The sequence below is a fragment of the Mus caroli genome, chromosome 1, assembly GCF_900094665.2.
Source record: "Mus caroli chromosome 1, CAROLI_EIJ_v1.1, whole genome shotgun sequence".
NCBI classification, from domain to species: Eukaryota; Metazoa; Chordata; class Mammalia; order Rodentia; family Muridae; genus Mus; species Mus caroli.
In genome coordinates this window covers 60,957,831-60,979,742 of record NC_034570.1, presented here as the reverse complement: position 1 = coordinate 60,979,742, position 21,912 = coordinate 60,957,831, and the positions used below count along the sequence as shown (strand labels likewise).

The window sequence follows — 21,912 nt, the reverse complement described above, 5'->3', positions numbered from 1 at the left end:
GGAAGAAAGAAAGAAAGAAAGAAAGAAAGAAAGAAAGAAAGAAAGAAAGAAAGAAAGAAAGAAAGAAAGAAAGAAAGAAAGAAAGAAAGAGAGAAAGAAAGAAAGGAAGAAAGAAGAGAAGAAAGATATCTAGGTTAGAAACACACTGCTCTAAGCATTCCTTTGGGTTCTTATTTTAAAAGTCACATAAATCATGTGACCAAGCAGGCTGCCTTTTCCCCTCCCTGCTGCCCCTTTTCCTGCCCCTGCTGCTGTTTATTCTCCCTCTGTGGATACACATCCAGTTGCCATAGGGATTTTTTTAAACTCACAGATGGGGGATTAAAATTTCATTCCAGTTATGAGATGGAAAGAGCAAGAGGGAATTCATTTGCATAGCACAACAATTGTAAATTTCAGAACTAAATATATTAGAATGATAATGCATAAAAATAGCACCATAGCATTGCTTTGAGCTTCTTAAGGGCTTTCCCCATTTAAATTTAAGAAAAGATTAAAATTTACTCTATGATATTCGTGGGGGAATTTAATACAAAATGCATGGTACCAAAACACACTCCCTGAGAATATTATGTGCCAATTATTTTGGTTTCTTGAGTCTTCACACACAAGCATCTCTGATTTTTTTTTCAAGTATATAACAGACATCATCTGGCTGGCATACCTCAGTGTCTGTTGGCCCCGGGCTGACCTCTGGGTGGAACTGCACAGCGAAGAAAGGTTTGCTCTCATGCATAATCCCCTAAAGAAATAAGAAACAGTGAGAAATTCCTTCTATGACAACAAATGTCAAGTATGGCAATGTATTATTCAGGAGATAATAAAGTTCAAATAGGAAACCAAGTTAAGTGCTTAATAAAGTTCTGGAAAAGTCCCAGTACTATTAAGTAACATGGTTGGAAATATTAAAGATTCACCTGTCTATTTAAGTAAGAATACAAAACAGCCCAACAATGAAACAGCTGGATGAGGGTTCCATAATATAATAATTTTTAAAAAAAGCAATGAATGTGGTCTATAACCTTTGAATCTCTTCTGGGATCTCTTCAAAATAAAACAAAATTCTCATATCCAACATGTAAATGACTTTCCCAAAGTTCTTCTTAGAGGGTACTCTAGTGCTAAGTGAGACTCAAGGACACACCAAGGGCTTCCTTCAAACTGATCTGTATCAACTGACCCCTAATTATGATGGATGTATAAGGTGGATTCTGGAGGGGGGTGCAAGTGCTGGCTCTTAACAAGTCAACTAATTAGAAAGTAAGAGAGCAATTACTTTTTTTAAAGTGACAGGCTGTTTGGGGAGATCACTCTATGGCTTAGAGCATTTGAACTACAAGCAAAAGGACCTGAGTCTAAGTCCCTATCTTCTGTGTAAGAAGCTAAGCAAATCAATGCATGTTCTTATAACCTCAGCATTAAGGAATGGAGCTAGACACTTCCTGAGAGCTTATTTACTGGCAGGACAGCCAAGCCAAAGCTTTCCAGTTCAATGAGTGACCCTGTCATAAGACAGTAATGTGAAGAACAATCCAGGAAGAAACTGGGTGTCCTGCTTGGGGCTCCCCATGTGCACACTTGGGTGCACATACCTGCACAGTAGACATGCACATGCATGTGCACTTGCACACACACGTGCATACCACATAGACATGAGAAAGCAGTACAAAAGAGACCATGAAAAGCCCTTAATTTCTCACTTCCAACTGAACAGGATTGTTGAGAGCATTTACCTCATTTGTTTGATCATTGACATTCACAAACAGTGGTTTCCAGCCAGCAGGGAGTGTGTTGTCCAGAGCATAGCCATGATTCTGAGCAGTTATGAAAGCCTGTCTGTTTGTGATATTCAAAACAGGTTGGTTCTGTCCTCTGGAGAGAGATGCAGAGAAAGAGCAGGGGGAAGGAAAAGTGAAGAGAATGTTAATGTTACTCATAAAGCCAAATTCAGAACTTTCAACTGCGTTTGTGGAAATCACTTTGTGAAAAGAGTCACAGATTGTTAATCCCAATAATTTCAGCCTCCAAAAAGAAAAATAATCAACTCAGGAAGCTTTGTTGAGTCTTAAATATCAGGTCTATTAAACATCTACAATCAGTTTTAGAAAGGCACTCATAACAAAAGGAATTGCATGCTGGCTTAACAGAAAGACAAATAAGCAATGTATTTTAAAGGAGCCACAGTAATTTTAAAACCTGAGGAGAACTGTCAGAGTTAACCAATAGATGACTTCTCAGATCAGAATCCTTCTGAGCTGCACTGTGTGTGGAGGGAGGGAGGGACAGCATCTGGTGTTGAATTGGGGTGGGGGCAAAGAAGTGAATCAGAGGGTATGTTGTTCCCTCAGATCTTGTGACATCCTAGCTCCTTAAATTTTATCAATGTTCTTAAACTAAGCTTAAAATTGGACCAATTTCCCTTGGAATACCATCAGATTGAGTACTATAACTTCAATTCATGTTGTAAGAAGGAAAATAACCTTAAACTATAGCAAAGTTATCGTTAGAGAAGGCTGCCTCTCAGAAATGTAATAAAAGTGGTATCAGGTGGTCAGACAACTGTGAACTACATAATAGGATGGCTGTCCTTTACTCTGCAGAAACGTTATGTAAATTCTCTAAGCCTTTTGTGTTTGGTTACCGGTGGTATTTCAAAGGTAGTCTGACTGCAAACAGTCATAATGCCTTACCTGTTGGCCATGGACATCTTGTAGGATTTGGCACCAGCAGCCAATCCTGTTATTATGTTTCCTGTACTGATTCCAAACAATGGCTCTTTGCGGTCACTCTCCAAAATCTATATCAGGGAAGATCATCAATGCAGTAAGACAGATACTGAAGAACTGTCTCTGAAAGATCAAAAGCTAAAGCACCCCCCACCCCTCATCAGTAAAGAATTTGCAAGTTAGAGTGTAAAAAAAAAAAAAAAAAAAAAACACAGTTGGTGCATCTATAGCATTAGAACTCAGTAAAATGTTCTTGCCATTCAAATTAAACTAAATATAGTTTAACATTTTAAAAACCTGAAGGTCTGATAGGTTCTGCATTGAGATGAGGTCTAGGTTGTCATGTTGCAATTGTGAGGGCTACATTATAGGTGAAGCTTAGACTCCAGCCAGGTACTACTTTTAGTGGAGGAAGCCATGACAAGGTTACTCTGCCCTAAAGGAAAGCTACACTTCTTCTAATTAGAGTCCTCACTTGTTTCTCTCTAAAATACCTATGCTAAAATTGCCTCCAAAGTCCTAATATAAGTTCTAAAAATACCTGAATAAATGAAACATAGCTTCTTTAGAATACGGGGTAAATGCCCTTCACACCCTCCCGCCCCTACCCCAGCAGTTACACACAACCCCAGGCTCACTGCACCTTTTTCACATTCTGAATTAGTGGCTGTGCAAGAGCTGGATTCCCAGGTCCCCCAGCAATCAAAAGTCCATCGTACTCCATCTGGGTGAAGTCGTGATTCCAGGGGACCAAATGCACTTCAGCTCCTCGCTGCAAAGGAAATGCAAGAAAGATGAACTAAGCGTCTGTTCTGCTAATGTGTGATTTCGCTCCATCTTCTTTTGATGAACCAGCCCCTAAAAGAAATAAAAGAGTGTTTAAACAAGTAACACTGAATAAAATGTTATGTGAGTGGCCCATTGTGCTTTATATGACATAGGAGGACCAAATGATCAATAAGAAGCAGAGGGGGAAAGGCATTGAAGGTTTCATCATGATAAAACAAGTGGCATATTCCCACTAATGGCTTCAATGGCTAGCCTCCCCAGCACAGGACAGCAAGGCTGTTTACCACCTCAGCAGCTATAGCACAGAGTGGCAAAGAAGAGCCATCTCTGCAAATGTATGACCACATCTAACCCTTTCATTTTCTCCTGTTTTGTCTGACAAAATTTAAGTTTTTTCTTCCTATGTTTTTTTTTCAACCTTTCATATCCTGAGAGAAGAAAGTCAAAATGATTTTCATAAAAGTAAGCAGGAGAGAGAGGTAGCGATCTTGAAGAATAAAATCCCTGTCCTTCTGGCAAGCTTACAAAGTGCCAAAAGTTGCTAGGCAAGGTGCTGGGGAAGAAAGTCATTCATGGCCTGATGCAGCACTGGACATGGTATGCTCCCATGCTGACTGGCTGGGAAGATGTGTCCACTATTGTAATAGTGGCATTAAGGTTATGGGGATAACCAACTTCTTGCTGATTGGATAGGGGGCCGTTTGCACAAGGGAGATTTCATGACTGGCACTATAAACCTGGTCAAAATCTCATGCCTGAGGAGGTCATAGGCCCTAGCAGGGAATTAACTGCTGTTGTTTTCTTAAACAATCGTGATTTCAAATGTGTATGTTTATTCCCATAGCTCTGTGCAGCGCTCAAAACTTTGGTCAGAGAAGTTTCTTTTAGCAGTGAGTAGTATATGAATAGGTAGCAGTGAGTGCAGAGACTCAGTTCTCAAAATGCCACGTATGAATAATATTCAGTGCTCAGCTCTGGATGGATCAGGCATGTCAACCTCCCACCATCTGAGGTTCATGACATTGATGTAAGGGGGCAGGAAAGCATGTAAGAGCTGGCGAATGGAAGGAGACCTGGGAAATGCTGGCTTCTGGACATGGCACAGCTGTTGGACACATCAACTCACAGTAACTGTGGAAGGACAAGCAAGCCAATATTCCAGTACAGATGAAGGGGGACCTCTGAGGCTCCATGTCCATCAGAGAAGCTGTGGGCAAATTGATGAAGAAGAGGAGCTCTCCTTTGGTCTAGCCGCAGGTAGCCATGCTCCAAGGCACAGAAAGACACTCATGGGCACATAGGCACTAACTGGACTGAACTGAATTAATAGCAAAAACAGAATCAAATACAACGAGGACATAACACAGAAGGGAAAGAGGGAGACAAGATTGGAAGCAGGGTTGTGGAGAGAAGATCCTATCAGAATACATCGTGTAAATGCATAGAGCTTTCCAAGAGTGAAACTATTATGAAAGAAAGAAAGAAAGAAAGAAAGAGAGAGAGAGAGAGAGAGAGAGAGAGAGAGAGAGAGAGAGGGAGGGAGGGAGGGAGGGAGGGAGGAAGGAAGGAAGGAAGGAAGGAAGGAAGGAAGGAAGGAAGGAAGGAAGGAAGGAAGGAAGGAAGGAAGATCATAAAAATAAATGAAGAGTAGATAGAAAATAAAGAAAGTTCCAGTGGAAAAAAATGTTTAATTACTTGGTATGTTTGAAAGTTCCCCTTTGAACTCCTTGAATGGGTTCAAATCTTCATTCCCTGAGATGAGGTTTTGAAGGTTTACTTGGAATATTTTTCCATTAAACATAAATGAGATTGACAAATGACACCATAAGACACTCAGGTACAGTATACAACAGTGACCTCAGTGGACAACCAGAGTGTGAGATCAGTGACCTGGAGCCAGCATTGAAAATTGGCCCAGGCCTGGGCAAAGGGAACTTAGTAGTGACTCTATGATCAATGGCTGTGGAGTGTTCTGAGGAAAGTTCTTTGTGTTTCCTGGCAGCAAACAGGCTCTACCCAACTAGAGCAGTCCCTTAGTTAAAGAGTCCTGTAATTCGTGCAACTAAAAACTAAGCAATTTGAGTTAAAATAGCAAAAATAGGAGTAGACTAGGAAAGGGCCCTTTGTGTATCTGCTACTAAAAGATCCATGAAAAATTTTGCTAATAAAACTGATCATTTAAAATCATTACCCAGAGCTCGTGTCTCTAGCTGCATCTTTAGCAGAAGATGGCCTAGTCGGCCATCATTGGGAAGAAAGGCCCCTTGGTCTTGCAAACTTTCTATGCCCCAGTACAGGAGAAACACCAGGGCCAAGAAGTGGGAGTGAGTGGCTTGTGGAACGGGGGGGGGGGGGAGGGTATAGGGGACTTTTGGGATAGCATTTGAAATGTAAATGAAGTAAATACCTAATAAAAAATTGGAGGAAAAAAATCATTATTTAAATGTTGCTGATAGTCTCTGACGATGAGAAGATGAGCTGAAGAATTCCCCTGTATCCACACTAGTTTGATATTAAGCAAATATGGGTAAGAATGTGAAAGTATGTTTGTGGTGGATATGTGTGTGCATGACAGAGAGGGACAAAGAGAGAAAGAGAGACAGACACAGAGAGAAAGAGATTGAAAGTGGGAGGGTTATAAAGAGAAACTCTAGCAAAATAATACTTAATAAAATGCTGCTGGAATGTTGTGAAATTCTCCTTAAGGATTTTAAAGTTCAATTTTACTTTGTTTTCTAAGAGATTGCATAAAGCCCTATAGAAGTCTTAAACAATATCAAGACGTAATCCTTGCAAACATAGTTCATCATAAAAGTAGTCCAACAGAGGAACTGTCAGACAAATCCTGACTTTTTTCTATTTCCAAACTTCAATGAAAGTGAATGTAGACTTTCTCAGAATAAGTGATAAGAACAGTCAATCCAGGCTCAAAAGAATAGTACAGGCTCTCTATCGTGTGTGGCTCCTAACTCCTCCCTCGTGTGTGTCTGTGTGTGTGTGTGTGTGTGTGTGTGTGTGTGTGTGTGTGTGTGGTTATGTCCTTAGGTAATGTAGATATAGATTATGTGTGTACATTTATGTATATATACATATATGCATATGTATATGTTTTGCACTGGAATATGTATGAGTAGAGGTTGGAAAAAACGAGAGAGGCCAATGAGGAGGAAATGGGAGGTTCTATGGGGGAATGTGGCGGGGCTAGCGTATATGTGATCTAAAAGTGAAAGGAAGAAACTAGAGGGGAAACAACCAAGTAGAGACGAACAGGGAGCAGGGGGTGGGCAGCAAAAACTGAGCATGCGCCAAATGGCCTTAAGAAAACCCTGTTCTTTGCTAACTAAAAGGATAAAATTAATTAATTAATTAATTAATTAATATAATAACAAATAAATGATTAAAAAGTTCCCATTTCCCATGGGTTTTTGGTTCTTGGGGATTTTTTTTAAAAAAAAAAGACATAGTTGTCTGTGCCCTTTATTTGAACAGGGATATATGTGTCGTCTTGTGGATCAAAGGCAGCAAGAAGTGAAGAGATCCCCAACATTCCCAAATAAGCCTTCTCTCTCCTAAACAAAGGGAATCAAACAATACAACAGCACTACAAACTTCAGCTCTGGGGAACGGATCTCTTACCTTAACTAGCAAGCGGATGACATTGTTTTTTATCCCACAGTCCACAGCTACCACTTTCGTGGGGTTTCCTTTGCCAAACACCTTGACATCCTGCATTTAAAGAAAGAAGACACTGAGAGGAGATTCCAGTGATAAGCACCAGGCCTGGACAGTAAATTCACGGAGGGTGTTTGGTACTTAGATGGGTAACAGATTGATTGTTAACTGCTAGGGAGTGACTGACAGTTAAAAATCAATTTGCGTAAAAAAAGCACAGCAAATAGCACAGACTGTATCTTTTTTTATGAGGAAAAAAAAAACACTTTGCTGTTTTATATAAACTGTTCATTACAGTGATAAGAAAGATCTTTAAGAAGTTGGCTGCTTCCATAGTTAACTACTATCTTCATGTTTTGCCTCATTAGCAATGAAAGTTTCAAATAGTGTTGCCTGATTCAGTGGGAGGCAGACAAGGTAATAGATACATCATGCCTTAAATGCCACTTGATCGTCGAATTGCAGTGCAGATCAGATTGGGTAGCCCTGAGTCACTGGAGAGAGACTGAATGGGTAAAATCAGTAAAAGTCATAAGAACTCACCAGCTAGTATAGACCAACTGGTCCTTTTAGATTAACATAAAGTCGATTGCATTTAAATGATAGATTTCATAAGAGAAGAACCCAGAGCATGTCATAATCATTATCTATGTCTTAAGTACTGCTTGGAGGCAGATCGATTTTCATAAGCATCTACCCAAGAAGCAATTCTCCAGTCATAAAAGAAAAAAGGAACAAAAGAGAGAGGAAGAAGCCTAGAGCACTTGGTGGACACACTGGTCCTGGCTTCAAGAGTGAGCTAGAATACTCTGAATTTACAATGACTCCATGGCTTGCCAACAGTATTAGATGAAAGATGCAGCCTGAATACTTGAAAGAACACTTGCTTTAACTGGAATGTCTACCTCTCCACAAAGCCTTATGCATTCATCATCCTTAGAGTGTGCTTGAGGAAAAGGTATAAAAAGGATGCTGGCTGTTTACTTTCTCCCTTCTGTGACTCTGCTGGAGAGAGAACACTGAATCTAGGGAATTATTTCTGAACTGATCCATTCATGCCATAGGTAACGGCTGGGAGGAGAGGTCTTGTGAAGATCATATGCCCCAGTACAGGGGAATGCCAGGGCCAGGAAGCAGGAATGGGTGGATTGGGGAGCAGGGTCAGGAGAGGGTAGAGGGGGCTTTGGGGATAGCATTTGAAATGCAAATGAAGAAAATATCTAATTTAATAAAAGAAAAAAAAAGTACTTATTTAGTCTTAACCTTGGGCTCCTTTATGTTTTCCTATAAAATAAAACAATGTTATCACCTATTTGTAACTACTTCATATTGCGATGAGATGACAATGAATTAAATGAGCAACATTTCCAAGGCATATAACCAAACAAAACTCATAAAATCTATATAACTTCCTGGTACAAATACACATTTTATCACAGCTGTGATGACATTATTCAATTACAGAGGCATTAACAGGACCAGCTGTTACCACTATGATTTTTTTTCCCTTGGTTTGACATGGATTACAATATAAAGCTGGTGAGATGGCTTAGTAAGTAATGTGCTTGCTGGAAACCCCTAAAGAACTGGGTTCAGTATCCAGACCCCTATAGAAAGGTAAAAGGAGACACCAAAATCTACTATCTTCTGTCCTCCACACACAATCAATACAAACACACAAACACAGGAATGTATGCACAGAGTAATAAGAAGAATTAATTTAATTGCTCATTTCTATTATTCTCCACCTAAACAGACTTTACATTCATCCAGCCATCATCATTGGAAATAGTATCAGACACTCTGAGAACCAAAACCCACAAATGCTGAAAGCCCCTTTTCTAAGACCATGTGATATTTTCACAGAACTTGCACAGTCTAAGTGATTTCTAGCTTACTCACAGTAACTAATAAGACATAAATTGCATGTAAATAGTCATTACGTCGCAATGTATTGTTAAGGAAATGGCAAGGAGAAAAAGAGGTACACGTTTAGTATACTCAAATGGAAATGCAAAGTAGCTGGCAGCTACATTTCAGGAAATGATAAAGGAGATGCAATTTGTTTTTTTGCATGTGACTGAGGAAGGTGGTGAACAGGCACATGTGTGTTCACATAAATATGTGCAAAGGAAGGCTAGATGTCACCATAACTTTTTCGGTAGTTTTGATTCTTATTTAGTTAGATGCACAGATCCGGAGCCTACACATATAGGAAGGGTTAATTACATGTTCTTCCCATGTCAAATGGCAGAAGCTATACAAAACATCACAAGTAGCCAGATGTGTGGATTTGCCTTAGGATTCTGAAAATGAATGGATCATGTAGTGTTTTCAACTGACCTCTTATGGGAACTCTTTATGGAGAATTTCTCTAAGCCAGTGTTCCTGACATTTGGGAAGGTGGGATAGTGATTTTACTATCAGGTGACTAGGTCCTCTGTTCACCTACAATCTGCTGCAAACACGCTGAATGGATTCCCCATTCTTCCCAGTACTGCTCTTCAGACAATGATACGCGGATAGATGAAACACTCTAGATCTCATACGTATCCACTTGACATCTGCCAAATTTATTATTCATATAAGTGAATCCTCTGCTTCTACATATCGACTTATGTATCACTCATTGAACAGACCCAGCTGCCCCAGGTCTCTACTTCTGAACACATGGAGTTATTTCTGCCATAAACAGCTCCATTTCTGTTTATTTATCTATCTATAGGAGCTAGCTTTTTGTCTGTTGGCAACCTGAACACCTCCACTGAGCCTTCAATCAATCATTTTGCTACTGCACCATGCATGCTATTGCCTTGACTCATGAGTATTCCAAGGATAGACATTAGCACAGGATTATGTACATACTGGATGATTTGTCTGCTTCTCTCACCAGACTCCTATGGTCTCTGAGGTCAGAGAGGATAGCACATAAGATTCATTCATACCTTGGTTTAAAAGACGTTCCATCAAGACAAAGAGGCATGGATCTAAAACATGTTCTCTACCTTTGATACATAAAAGCTAAGCACACTTCACTTTGGAGTTACTTAGATGTGGACATTAATTATTTAGCTTAAATATAATACAGTAAGTCTTTTATATAGAGGGTTTTTTTTCCTGCACAAATAACCCTAGACCTTTATTATTTTTGTCTAATCCCATCTCCTATCTCCCATTGGAGGTTTTAGTCCTGCTCAATGCCATGTCTACCTCTAACAGATCTGTGTTTCTATTTGATGTGGTCTAAACCTTAAACAAGCAAAAGAGAGGAGGAGAGCAAAAATTACAGGGGAAAGCCTCTAAACTGAGACCTGAGCCCTCCAAAAATGTCTACAAGAGAAGGCTACTGACTTTTTATGCAAAGACTTGATGGTATAGGTATTTCCTGCCATGGGACCACTTTGCCCCTTTAGCTCTGGTGCTGAACATGACCTCCACCAAGATGAAGATTTTAATATTATAAAACTGGTAGGCTTTGAGTGAATGAAGCAAAACTATAAAGTATGAAAGAAATTTCTCACCTTGGTTGAAACCTCAGCAATCAAATTCTGCTTATTGGGATCCACAAAATCCACAGACTGGCCTTCAAATTCAATCTTCCCAAGCATGGTACCCTATGGAATGAAAATATTTATAAAATGGGAAGTAAGAATGCTGTGCTGACAGGATAAACCCACAGGGACTATGTACGGCTGTTCTGTCATTTGGACATCTTTATAACAACTCATAACCATCATCAGGTCTTCATCTTTTCACATGGAAATGCAAAGTAGCTGGCAGGTACATCTCAGGAAACGATTGAGGAAATATAATTTGTTCTTTTTCATGTGACTGGAGGAAAGTGGTAGACGGGCACATGTGTGTTCACGTAAGTATGTGCATGTATTCATATACAAATGAAAGTTAGATGTCACCTTCAGGGGTCTTCCCTTGGCCTGGAGCTTGCTGGTTATACTAGGCTAGCTGGTTATTCAGCCACAGGGTCTGACTGTCTTCCTTGCTCTGGCATTAGGATTGCAATTATCACCATGTCAGGATGTTTTACATGGGTGCTGGGAGTCAAACTCAGTTCCTCGAAGATACAAGGAAAGCACTTTTACCAACTGAGCTCTCTCCCTAGTCCCACAGGGAGATATTTTGGAGCAAAGGCCATTGTATTTTGTAAGGAAAGTTAGATGGCATCAGAATTCAGGTCACCAGGTTCCAAACTAGTGTACATTAATCAGACACTGGGCCTAAAACTATTACACAGAAGAGATAGGCAAAAAGAATCTGTTGAAAAGAAAATATGAAATCTAGAAACTGCAAAGAAATAAAAAGAACTTATAGAGTTTGATAGTAGATTTGAGCCTCAGAAGGGGTAAATAAAATAAAGTTTAATATATCAGAAATTTGTAGAAGTCGGCATAAAAGTATTTCCCTATGGTAGACATGTTAATATGCAGGTGTCCCAAACTGCCTGATCTGTGAGGGATGTTCAAGGCTCTGCACCGTTTTCACAATAAGCCTTGCTAGACGGACTGTGGCAACATTGTCTTCTTTTATTAGCTGTAGTGTTTGTCAGGAAGTCTACTTTGAACTGCCTTGAAAACTGGCAGCTCTACCTAGGTATAGTGGGGTTTCCCCCACAGTATTATTGTACTGAAGGAAACAAAAGGTTTATTTCCCTTTTAAACGGATTCCTGAGAGAAATCACTATGTGAATGAGGATGGAAAATGCAAGTCCACCGTGGAGGCGTGGTGGATTTCAGTGCTGTTGTTAAAACCAGGGCGCCGAATCAAAGCCTGAGCGAAGCAAACCACCTTTCCCTTCACACTGAAGTACGTGGTGACCTTTCACCTTCACACTGGAGTGCGTGGTGACCTTTCACCTTCACACTGAAGTTCGTGGTGACCTTTCACCTTCACACTGGAGTACGTGGTGATCTCTACCTACATTGTAAATCCAAGTTACATCATCCTATAGCTATGCATCCCAAATTTTGAAACTTGTTTTTCTCCTTTCTCTTAAGGCATGCTGTGTGAGATGCAATTTGCGTTTTCAATCTATGAGGAACAGAAGCAAAAGCTAAAATACACATTTTTATTATGAGCCAATATCAGCCATAAACAGACATAACTGGTCATGCTGCTGTGTGCCCTATGATATTCAGTCCCTATGAAAAAGCAGAGTTCATCTGAGGCCAGCAGGTGACAGAGAAGGCACAGTGCAGACTTGGAAAGAGTTTTCACAAGTCTTCCCGCCTGGCTACATTCTATCCAGCCTGCTACTTATGCAGCCTGAATTGCATTCTCCACTTGTACTCCCTTCAGGTCACAGATGCTACACCATTGCTTATCATTCCTATACTCTGTTCTGCTAAGGTAACACAGGAATCTACTTCGCATACATAACCTTAGTAAAGTCTCTTCCCAGGCCGATCATAGACAGGGTAAGGTAAGCAGACACACAGAAGCATGAGCTGTCACTGCCCTCTAGCCACAGATGCAGCCACCCTCTCCTGGTGAACCCCATCCCTCCTCTATGCAGACAGCCTGTGCCAATACACCTGCCTTTAATAGCCTTGGGGTGCTTGTTCCAGGAAGTACTCAAATCCATGGCTCTCAGGTTCCTCACATAAAATGGTATCCTATGTTCATCGCACCTACATCTGTCTATGACTTTAAATCATACAGTGGTTAATATAATGCAAGTATGATGGGAGGAGCTACCACCCTGTATTTGAGGGAGAAACAAAATGGTCTTAGATTTTTTTAATGCACCTTTTTAATAGTTTGTGGAAAACATACAGGGGCAGAGGACTAACTATATTCTAACAAGGAATTCACAACTGGTTTCCTGGAAGGATCTGTGTCAGCATATACTACAGAATTACATGGTTTCCTTTTTAATGTATTAAAATTTGGTGAGAAAACTCAGTTGCCTTTGGGGAAATTTTTGAACACTAGTGAGGAATTGTTTCTTTCTGGTCTGGGCTATGAAGATGCATGTAGCAAATATTAGCACAAAGAAGGGAACAGGTGGTGATGACAATCTCAGATGGGAGGTCAGATGTTGTAGTCATCAGACAGAACAGCAAGGATAATTTTGCTTTGAGTCATTTATTAATACAGTCTTAGAAAAGACTCTCTAAATAAGGTAACCCAAACTCATAATATAAAACTGACCACTAATTCTTCCAGGGTACCCAAGTAAACAACAGCACCAATGTTGTGAAATTTCTGATCTGCATTCTTTAGCATGGAGGATTCTGGTTAGGTCTAATTGTTAGATGTGTTGTAAATACTTCCTCTACTTGTTCCACTAGCTCAGTCTCCCTCTGTCACGTGAACAGAGAGATAACTAACGCCTTGCCTTGTTGTCATAATCAACACATAGTAGGCACTCAATAAATTCCTGCCAGATAAGTTGGTCTCAGGTCCACCCATCTGCAAACATCATAATTAAGTAAGCAGTCCTGGAAATTACATCAGAAAAGTAAAGGAATGTGACATAGAATTGAACAGAGAGAGCTAGCCAGATTTTCTCCCTTGTGTATCAGAGAGTCCTTCACGCTCTGGAGGGAAATGAGAGGAGACATAGATTCAGCCAAAGATGATGATCATACCTTATCCCGAATTATTTTAGTCAGCATTCTTGTATCCACTCCATAAATTGCAGGGACCTGTAAAAAAAAAAAAAAAAAAAAGTCGCAGTGACAGTGAAAGGAGAGGAGATTAGAGCCAGCATATTGTTTTCAACTTGTACGCTTAGCCTCATCTATCTTCTTGAGCAGTAAATAACTCCCCCACTCCTTCTTTGCCCTGACCCAGGGTGACTGTGTTGTCAGTTCCAGGGAAATTGCTGCCCTACTTAAGCACAAAACTCCTACAGTGAAGAGCATTCTCAGAATAAAGAACAAGAAACTCTGTGTATTAATCCCTTGCAACAGCTTTGCTGCTTAACCTCAGATATTAAGGGAGTCACATTCTATACAAATATTCATTTTGAAATAATGAGATGTGTGCATATTTTAGAAATATGTCTGTAATTTTATGTACAGCATATATTTTTCCATCTACATTATAAAAAGTCAATCAGTGAACCTGATAAGAAATAATATGTAAATCTTTTTGAGCCAAATATTCATGGCACACAGTAGGCACTCCACATATTTTTTCTGAAGGCTTGTGTTGTATTGTGGCTTTCCTAATATTTGTCCATCTTATTCATCATTGAGGCAATACACACACTGGTTTTCTTTTCTTTCCTTTTTTCTGGGTTGAATAAAGACAGGCTCACTATACATATTGAAAGTGCACTCTGACAAGCCATAAGGCAAGTTGAAACCAAAATTACTAATTCTAACATAAGAAAACAGGTTTACTAAATAACAGAGAGAGACAGAGAGAGAGAGACACAGAGACAGAGACAGAGAATGTCAGTGTGAGAAAGACAAAAGAGGGAGACAGAAAAAGAGAGAAAAAAGACAGAGAAAGGAGAAAAAGGAGAGAGATGGGAAAAAGAGGAGACCAACAGAAACAAACAAAGGGAAAAAGATGGACAGAGAGACAGAGAGTGGGACACTAAGTGTTAAATAACCATTACAGAAACTAGCTATCAGACAAATAAAGATAACTTGTTTTAATGGTTGAGAAGAAATCAGTGTAACGTGGGCCACAACAAAGAGCCTTCCTATCTTCTTTGTGTTTCAGGAAGACTAGGACCTAGGAATCCAGAACCAAGATCTTTGATTTCATTTTTACTTTATCACAAAGGGATAACATTGAACCCAATAGGTAGACACTCGTTGGAAAGGCAGAACTTTCTTGGTACTGGACAGTATAATTATAGTGTTCTACATTACAGAATCAGCCACAGTTGAACAAAAACAGCTTTGGTAACAGTGAAGATGAAACTAAATATAGTAGGTCTGTTAATACTAAGAATTCCTAACACTTAAGGTGAATACTCTGATAAGGAATTGACATTTAAACTATAGAAATAATGCAAGGTTTAACCTGTTTTCCACATTAATTCAAATGAAATTATAGCCAAGTAGTTTGTCATAATGTTTAAGACACAACATACTTGAGAATCTCTTTATACTTGTAAGAATTAAAGATGGCAAAAACAAAAACAAAAAAACAAAAAACAAAATCACTATTGGATGCAATGACTATGTGCCCTACACATAGAGCTCACAGCAGACCTTTCCTAGGACCTAGACATGGAGCTAAATTGTAGATGAAATGATGGGGTGACTGATATCGCTCAGGAGAAGGCAAATTTCTTAAACATTCCCTATTGCCTTTTCTAAATAAGATACGCTACCACTCATGTGTGGGCACCATCTAGTGGATAAACTGAAAATATCTCGGTCTATGTATTCAGAGAATGAATTCTGGAAAAATTGAATAGGGTGCAGATTTGTTGTTTGTGTTGCTGGTGTTGCTTTAACAATCCCCTGTCTACAGTAGCAATATCCAGAAATGCATAAGCTCCCAGGTTTCCATAGACCCATAGACCTATCTGACTTCTCACCTTCTCCTCCTGCAGCCATTGACCCAGACTCTTGGTAGCCAGCCAGTGGTTATAGTCATTACTGTAATTCAGAACCAGCAGACCTGCCACCTAGGAAGACAGACAGTGATGCGCCAAACATTGTGCACTTCTTGAGACTTATCTTGAAGGTTAATTTTTCATATTTAAACGAAAATTCAAATTTTGAAACCATGATATAAGAAAGGTTGTCAACACTTGTATTTAAGTGTATCATTATTTCCTTAATGCTACTTTTGGAAAGTGAGTTTACCTTGCAGGCAAATCCCCAAATGAAGGAACTGTCACTTCTCAACCATTTAATTTATCAATGATGTTGCTCACGATTACTTATTTGATGTAGATAATAGATAAAATAATTTTCTTAATATACATACAGAAAAGACTGAGAAAATTGTGATAAATAGTTTAGTTGTGAGGACTAAGCATGAGACCCAAGGTCCTCCAAAACAGAATACAAAGAGAGGGAAGTAGCCTTGTATGTTTTAAACTGTTCATATGCTCCATATTTCAAGATACTATCCGAAAATCCTTGACTAGATAATCTAAATGTGTTAACTTACTATTCGTCATATAAATTATCTTTTACTAATACTTAAAGGGCAATAAATAACACACATTTGATTATCAAACTTATCTCAAAAGATGATTCTTCATCTTTTATTGCCTCATTATTTGAACTTGTAACAATATTTCATGTATTAAAATAAGTTTCCCCAAAGGCATTAAAATCTAAACTGTCCTAATAAGTAAAACTTGTTAAGTTAAAGATTGTCCTATGGTACTTAGGAATAAGGTTGAAGACGTGGACTTGATACATAGTTGTGTGAGTGAGACTTTGCTTTTCTTGTAGCCTTAAAAATCAGTCAATTACACGTTTTCAAAGAGAGACTCTTAGCACATTATGGGGGCACTACCTTGATCCCATCAGACTCCATGTACTTATTCAGTCCCAGTTCGTCTCGGGCAGTGGTGTCGGGAGCCCCACCATTCCCAATGATAGGGTTGGCCATGGTGAGGATCTGGCCCTTGTAGGCAGGATCAGTAAGTGCTTCCGGGTACCTGGGTAGACAGGCCAGAGTGTTATCATCATCATCAAAGCACTTATATAAGTGCAAATCTATTGTCTATGCACATATTCTGAGCCAATGAACTCTTCAATAAAAACACAATGGGATTAAACTCCTAAAAACTGTCTCTGGACTTCAGCAATCCTAAAGAAATCTCGTGAGAATGCCAAATTGTATCTATAATATAACTAATATGAACAGAAAAGCTGGTGCTAATACAAAAGGTATTTTTTTATTTTTTTAAAGAGAACTTAAATTTCCCAAATAATGTTTTAATTTTTGTACACCACTACTGATTTAACAACTGCAAATATCTTAAAATCTTCTCTAGCCTACCAGATATTGAGTAAAATACTTATACTCACTGTGGAGGGCTGGAAGTTTCACAAACATACCAGCCATCAAAAAGGTGAAAATAATTTTTCACTATACATTATGACATTGAAGAGTCACCAAGTAATAACGACATGTGTACATATCCATATTAGAACTCAGTAAATATTTAAACTAAGGAGTTAATGCACATAAAAGGATAACTCACGGATACTGATTTTTAAATTATTTAGTTTGAGCATACAAGATGAAACATACAACCCTGATAGCTATTATAAAGTGGGAAAAAAATGTTGCTCCCTCATAATGCCTGCAGCATTACTGACTTAAAAAATACATTTCCAAATAACTATTTGTAAGTCCTGAAAGTGGAACTGGAAAGGAATGCAGAATTTTAAAGTTGGAGAGGTGTGTGTGTGTGTGTGTGTGTGTGTGTGTGTAACATTATGTGGGGAGGAGAACATTTTCCCATAAATACTAGGAACTAGCAACACTTAACTCCATGCACTTGAAGACATTCTAACTGATTTCTTCTTTCCTGACCTCTTACATTTTGTCTCCTGCAGAACGAGTTCAACCAAATCTTTCTTGTGGATTACGACTGAAAGTGAATTTAGGTGCTGAACAGGATGGAATAGACAGCCTTGAAACCAATCCAATACAGTTCAGATAGCAGTCAACATAAATTCCCCAACTCCATTCAAACTAAGTCCTACCTGAACTAACTTTGTCAACAGAACACTTTGTCTTCCAGCTCCACCATCCCTAGGGGGATGCAGGGCTCACAGCCTCTACCAGCTTATTTCTCAGATGCCTCTCACCTGTCAACAACTGATAATTTTTTAACCAAGACTTCTACACAATATAAATGTGTTTCTTGAAGATGAAAAAAATACTTAATTATCAACCACCTTATTGAAGGAGCCAGGCAATGGATGAAACCTACATATCTCAATAAAACATAAAGTCTGTGGACTAACCCAATACAAATGCCTTTCCACATCAAAAGAGGCTTGAAATTAATTTTATCTTCCTTGGTCTCTGTCTTTAAAGAACCTGACCTCTCCCTTAACCCTGAGCTTATGGCACTCTCTAGTGAGTTCATAAATGTAGCATGTGCCGCCACACTGCAGTGTTGGAGGTAAATTAATCCATCAGGTCCTGTTTGACTTTTGTGATGTGACAAGATTTATCACCTGTAATCTATCACCAAGAAGAAAACTCGAGTGCCCTCCATCATTCTGATCTATATTAAACAGTTGTTTGTTGGCAGGTATATTAACACAGCTAGTAATTAGTGCTGTCGAGAAGCTTAAATAATTGCCTGCCGAAGCAAAACTTCGCAAACAGGTTTTATACACTGTAATTTAATGTCCTCACCACTGGGGCTGATTTTTAAACGACCTAATATTCTTCATTCTACACAGAGAGGTGAGGATTTAGAGAAGATACACATTAATAACGTGACAGGCTTGATTTATCAATATACTCAGTATCAGTTAACCTGACGTCCCTTTCTCCTTTCAAGGCTAATGTGAATTTCCCTGAAGTGTTCATCAAATATCTTGTAGAAGGTTAGTTGACTGGCTCTCTGAAGGAAACCTTTTAAGATAATCAAGTCATAGTTTTCCTAAAACGCATGTGGTTTAAGCCTCCAGCTGTCAATTATTTTGTAATATAGCCCCCTTACTTTTTAAATAGGAAACTTAAAACTCCAAAAGATTAATCAATATCTCAATATTCCATTCTCAGCTGTTATATTCTGAAACCAGAATGTTTCAGGCTGTTGTCTAGGTAAAAGCAACGAACTATATAACAATTCTCATATTCATTGCTGCCCACTAGTAAAACTTAAATACTAAACTGTATCAAAATTGAAAACTATTAAAAATACTAGATATTCAGCTAAAGGGACAGCTCAGAGGTTAGGAGCACTTACTGTACTGATAAGAAATCTTAAGTTCAGTTCCCAGCACACATGTTAATAGACTCAAAACTTCCGGTAGCTCCAACTCCAGAGGAGCCACTGTCTCTGGTTACCATGATCACGTACACACATATACACACGCACACGCACACACACACACACACACACACATGCACACAATTAAATGATAAGACAAATCTTTAAAAAATATTAGACATGTGTGCTATTTAGTTCCTTTATCTCATCAGTTATTTTTTTTATTCAAAGGCTAAATTATACAAACTGCTCAAATGTCTCTTGTTAGTTGTGCAGAAATGGGGCTTCATTTTATTGACAGAATGGCCCTGTATTGTGTCACTCCACCTTTCCCATGCTGCAAGTTTCCCCTCCATCAGATCAAAACTTCCCATAACTCATGTCTTCACAACATGCATTTCTAAGATTGGGGGGGTTTGTTTCAGGAGCCAACTTAGCTTCCATGTTGTATTTCTTTTGCAGGAACAGGAAACATACATCTATACCTGCTGGCCAGGTCGGTACCATAGGCCCTGCACAAAGCTCCACAGAAGTACAATATACAATGCAATGCTGTGATTTCAACCTGTTACTGAGTTGACATCACCCAAGTGTTCTTCTACGTAGAGGAAAAATAAAGTGTTTTGACAGAAGCATACTCACCCTCCTAAGCCAGTATTAAAAACCACTTCACCAGCAACAGAGGAGGGATGGCCAAAGGAGTAGCCTTTCATCTTGGTTCCATCTTCCAGAACAATGTGTGCTGTCTTTGCCTAAGGAAGAAGTTGCAAGAATCTTAAGAGCAAAATATGAAACACCAGACACACAGAGAAAAAAAAAACTGACAAAAAATAACCAAGCATAGATTAAATGTACAGCAGATTTACTGAAACCATCCCACCCAGGTGTGAGGTTGTTCTGTGTTACCTACAACTGTTCTCCAAGTGGAGGGCACTGTCAGTGGTAGGTGTTTTGTCTTGCTTTGCTTGGAAGAGGAACTGAAGCATGCCAACGCGTTGCCTATTCTAAGTCTACTTGTAGAGTTGTTGACAAGCCAGAAATACTTCAAGGTCACTGCAGAAAGCTACAGTTGGTATCTTCCCCTTCTTAATATTCCCTAGCTTTGCTCAAGTATACCTTGAAGGGAAGCTCGTGAGCTTACAAAGGCATCATGAATTATACTGTACAGCTCATGTTCACTCAGAGGTTTCGAGCTAGAAGGAATCCTCGAGATTACCTATTAAATTATGCTCCGCAGAGTTCTGGTGTTTGATGGAGTTGTCCCCAGGGCTGCCCTCTCCACACCGTGTTATGGACACTGGGAAGCTGGAGCTGTATCACTCTGTTAACACTAATCCAGCAGCAAGCACTGTGGAACACTCTAAAAGCAGTATTGTATTTTGCCTTTTATTAGAGTTAATTATATCCATGCCTGGTTCTCAGTTTTGGCTATGGGCATCCTGAATTCGATTACTCTGCTGTCTTAATCTTTGAACTAGCTTCTATAAAACTCTTGGCTAAAAGAAGGAACAATTAGAGAAACCTATCTAAGAGGCAAGCAAAGATCACCCATTCCTCATCAGTACTATAATTCTATTGTTGAAACAATTTACATCTCAATTTCCATAGAGGTCAAGGGAGAGGAAAAAAATGTGTTAAACCACAGCTCAGGGGACAAAATCTCTAGGAGACACTATAGCTCATTGTAATATGTGGTCATAAAATACTCCATAGCAACTGAGGAACTCAAAATGACAAATTGGTACTTGATTATACTGGATGTACTCTGTTAGGATTGATGACAGTATTAGGTTATGCAGTTAAGGTTCTGTATCTTTTTAATAAATACATACTGAGATACTAAATCATAATGTAGTATATCTAAAATTTGCCTCAATTATGTCAGAGAAATTGATGCAATTATATATGAAACCAGTTTGGCCATGCACTGAAGTTGTTGAAGAAAGGCTATTTATTCTTTCTGTGAAGTTAAGTGAGCTCATTAGAAGAAAAAATATACCAATTCTCTATTCCCTGCCCCTTAACTATTTTAAGGCTGGGGTCATAGTGTCTAATCTCTTTGTATCTTGCTGTCCCACTAACACACACACACACACACACACTAATTTAAAAGCAATTTAATAATTGATGCTAATGAGCTTTGTTTCTGTATTCCTCTAGCTCAGTATGACTCCCAACTTTTCAAGTGTTAAAATACAGAAGCCTGTTATTTTTCAATAATAATGTCTGCAGAAATACGATGCTTCCTTTACACCCAAAGTACTCAAATCTCTTGCCATTAGAATGATTGTTCTTACATGGAATGTGGTATCTTGATTGCCATTCATCAAACACAATGTTCCTAAATCTCAATTATGTATCAGTGGGTGTATAAAGTATACTTATATACAGGACTATTTTACTGTTTCCTCTTTAAATCATATTCTTTTAAATGGGTAATTTATTTATTTTGTTTTAAATTAAAAATAAAACACATGGATTTCACATTTTTTTCCCGAGAAAGTCAAAAGAAGTTCTGTCCTGCTCATTGGAAAGATGCTGGTGTGTGGAAATGTGTATTGTAGAGAAGAGTGGGGCTCACAAGCTAGATGGTCTCTTTGATTACTTATACTTTGTTTTTCTAGACACTATGTTAAGAAAAGTTTCAAATTTTTACATCACAAAAAAAAAAGTGACTGGCATCATCTGTTATCAGTGGTGATGAGATTTCTGTCAGGGATTAGCTTGCTACACATCTAAATTTCACTCTGAAAAATCAGCTCTGCCTGTCATATCTCATCACACCTTATCGTTACTCCATAATTCGCTTTGATTTTT

At 38.9% G+C, this 21,912-nt stretch overlaps 1 protein-coding gene across 1 annotated transcript in view; it reads right to left on the bottom strand.

Moving 5' to 3' along the window:
- Positions 1 to 21,912, bottom strand: part of Cps1 (carbamoyl-phosphate synthase 1) — a 107,592-nt gene that overhangs the window by 71,969 nt on the left and 13,711 nt on the right. The window contains 10 exon segments of the mRNA XM_021156158.2: positions 665 to 742; positions 1,734 to 1,872; positions 2,691 to 2,797; positions 3,370 to 3,498; positions 7,152 to 7,241; positions 10,709 to 10,801; positions 13,796 to 13,852; positions 15,712 to 15,801; positions 16,647 to 16,791; positions 19,738 to 19,847. Of these exon segments, the coding sequence (XP_021011817.1) occupies positions 665 to 742; positions 1,734 to 1,872; positions 2,691 to 2,797; positions 3,370 to 3,498; positions 7,152 to 7,241; positions 10,709 to 10,801; positions 13,796 to 13,852; positions 15,712 to 15,801; positions 16,647 to 16,791; positions 19,738 to 19,847 (1,038 nt within the window).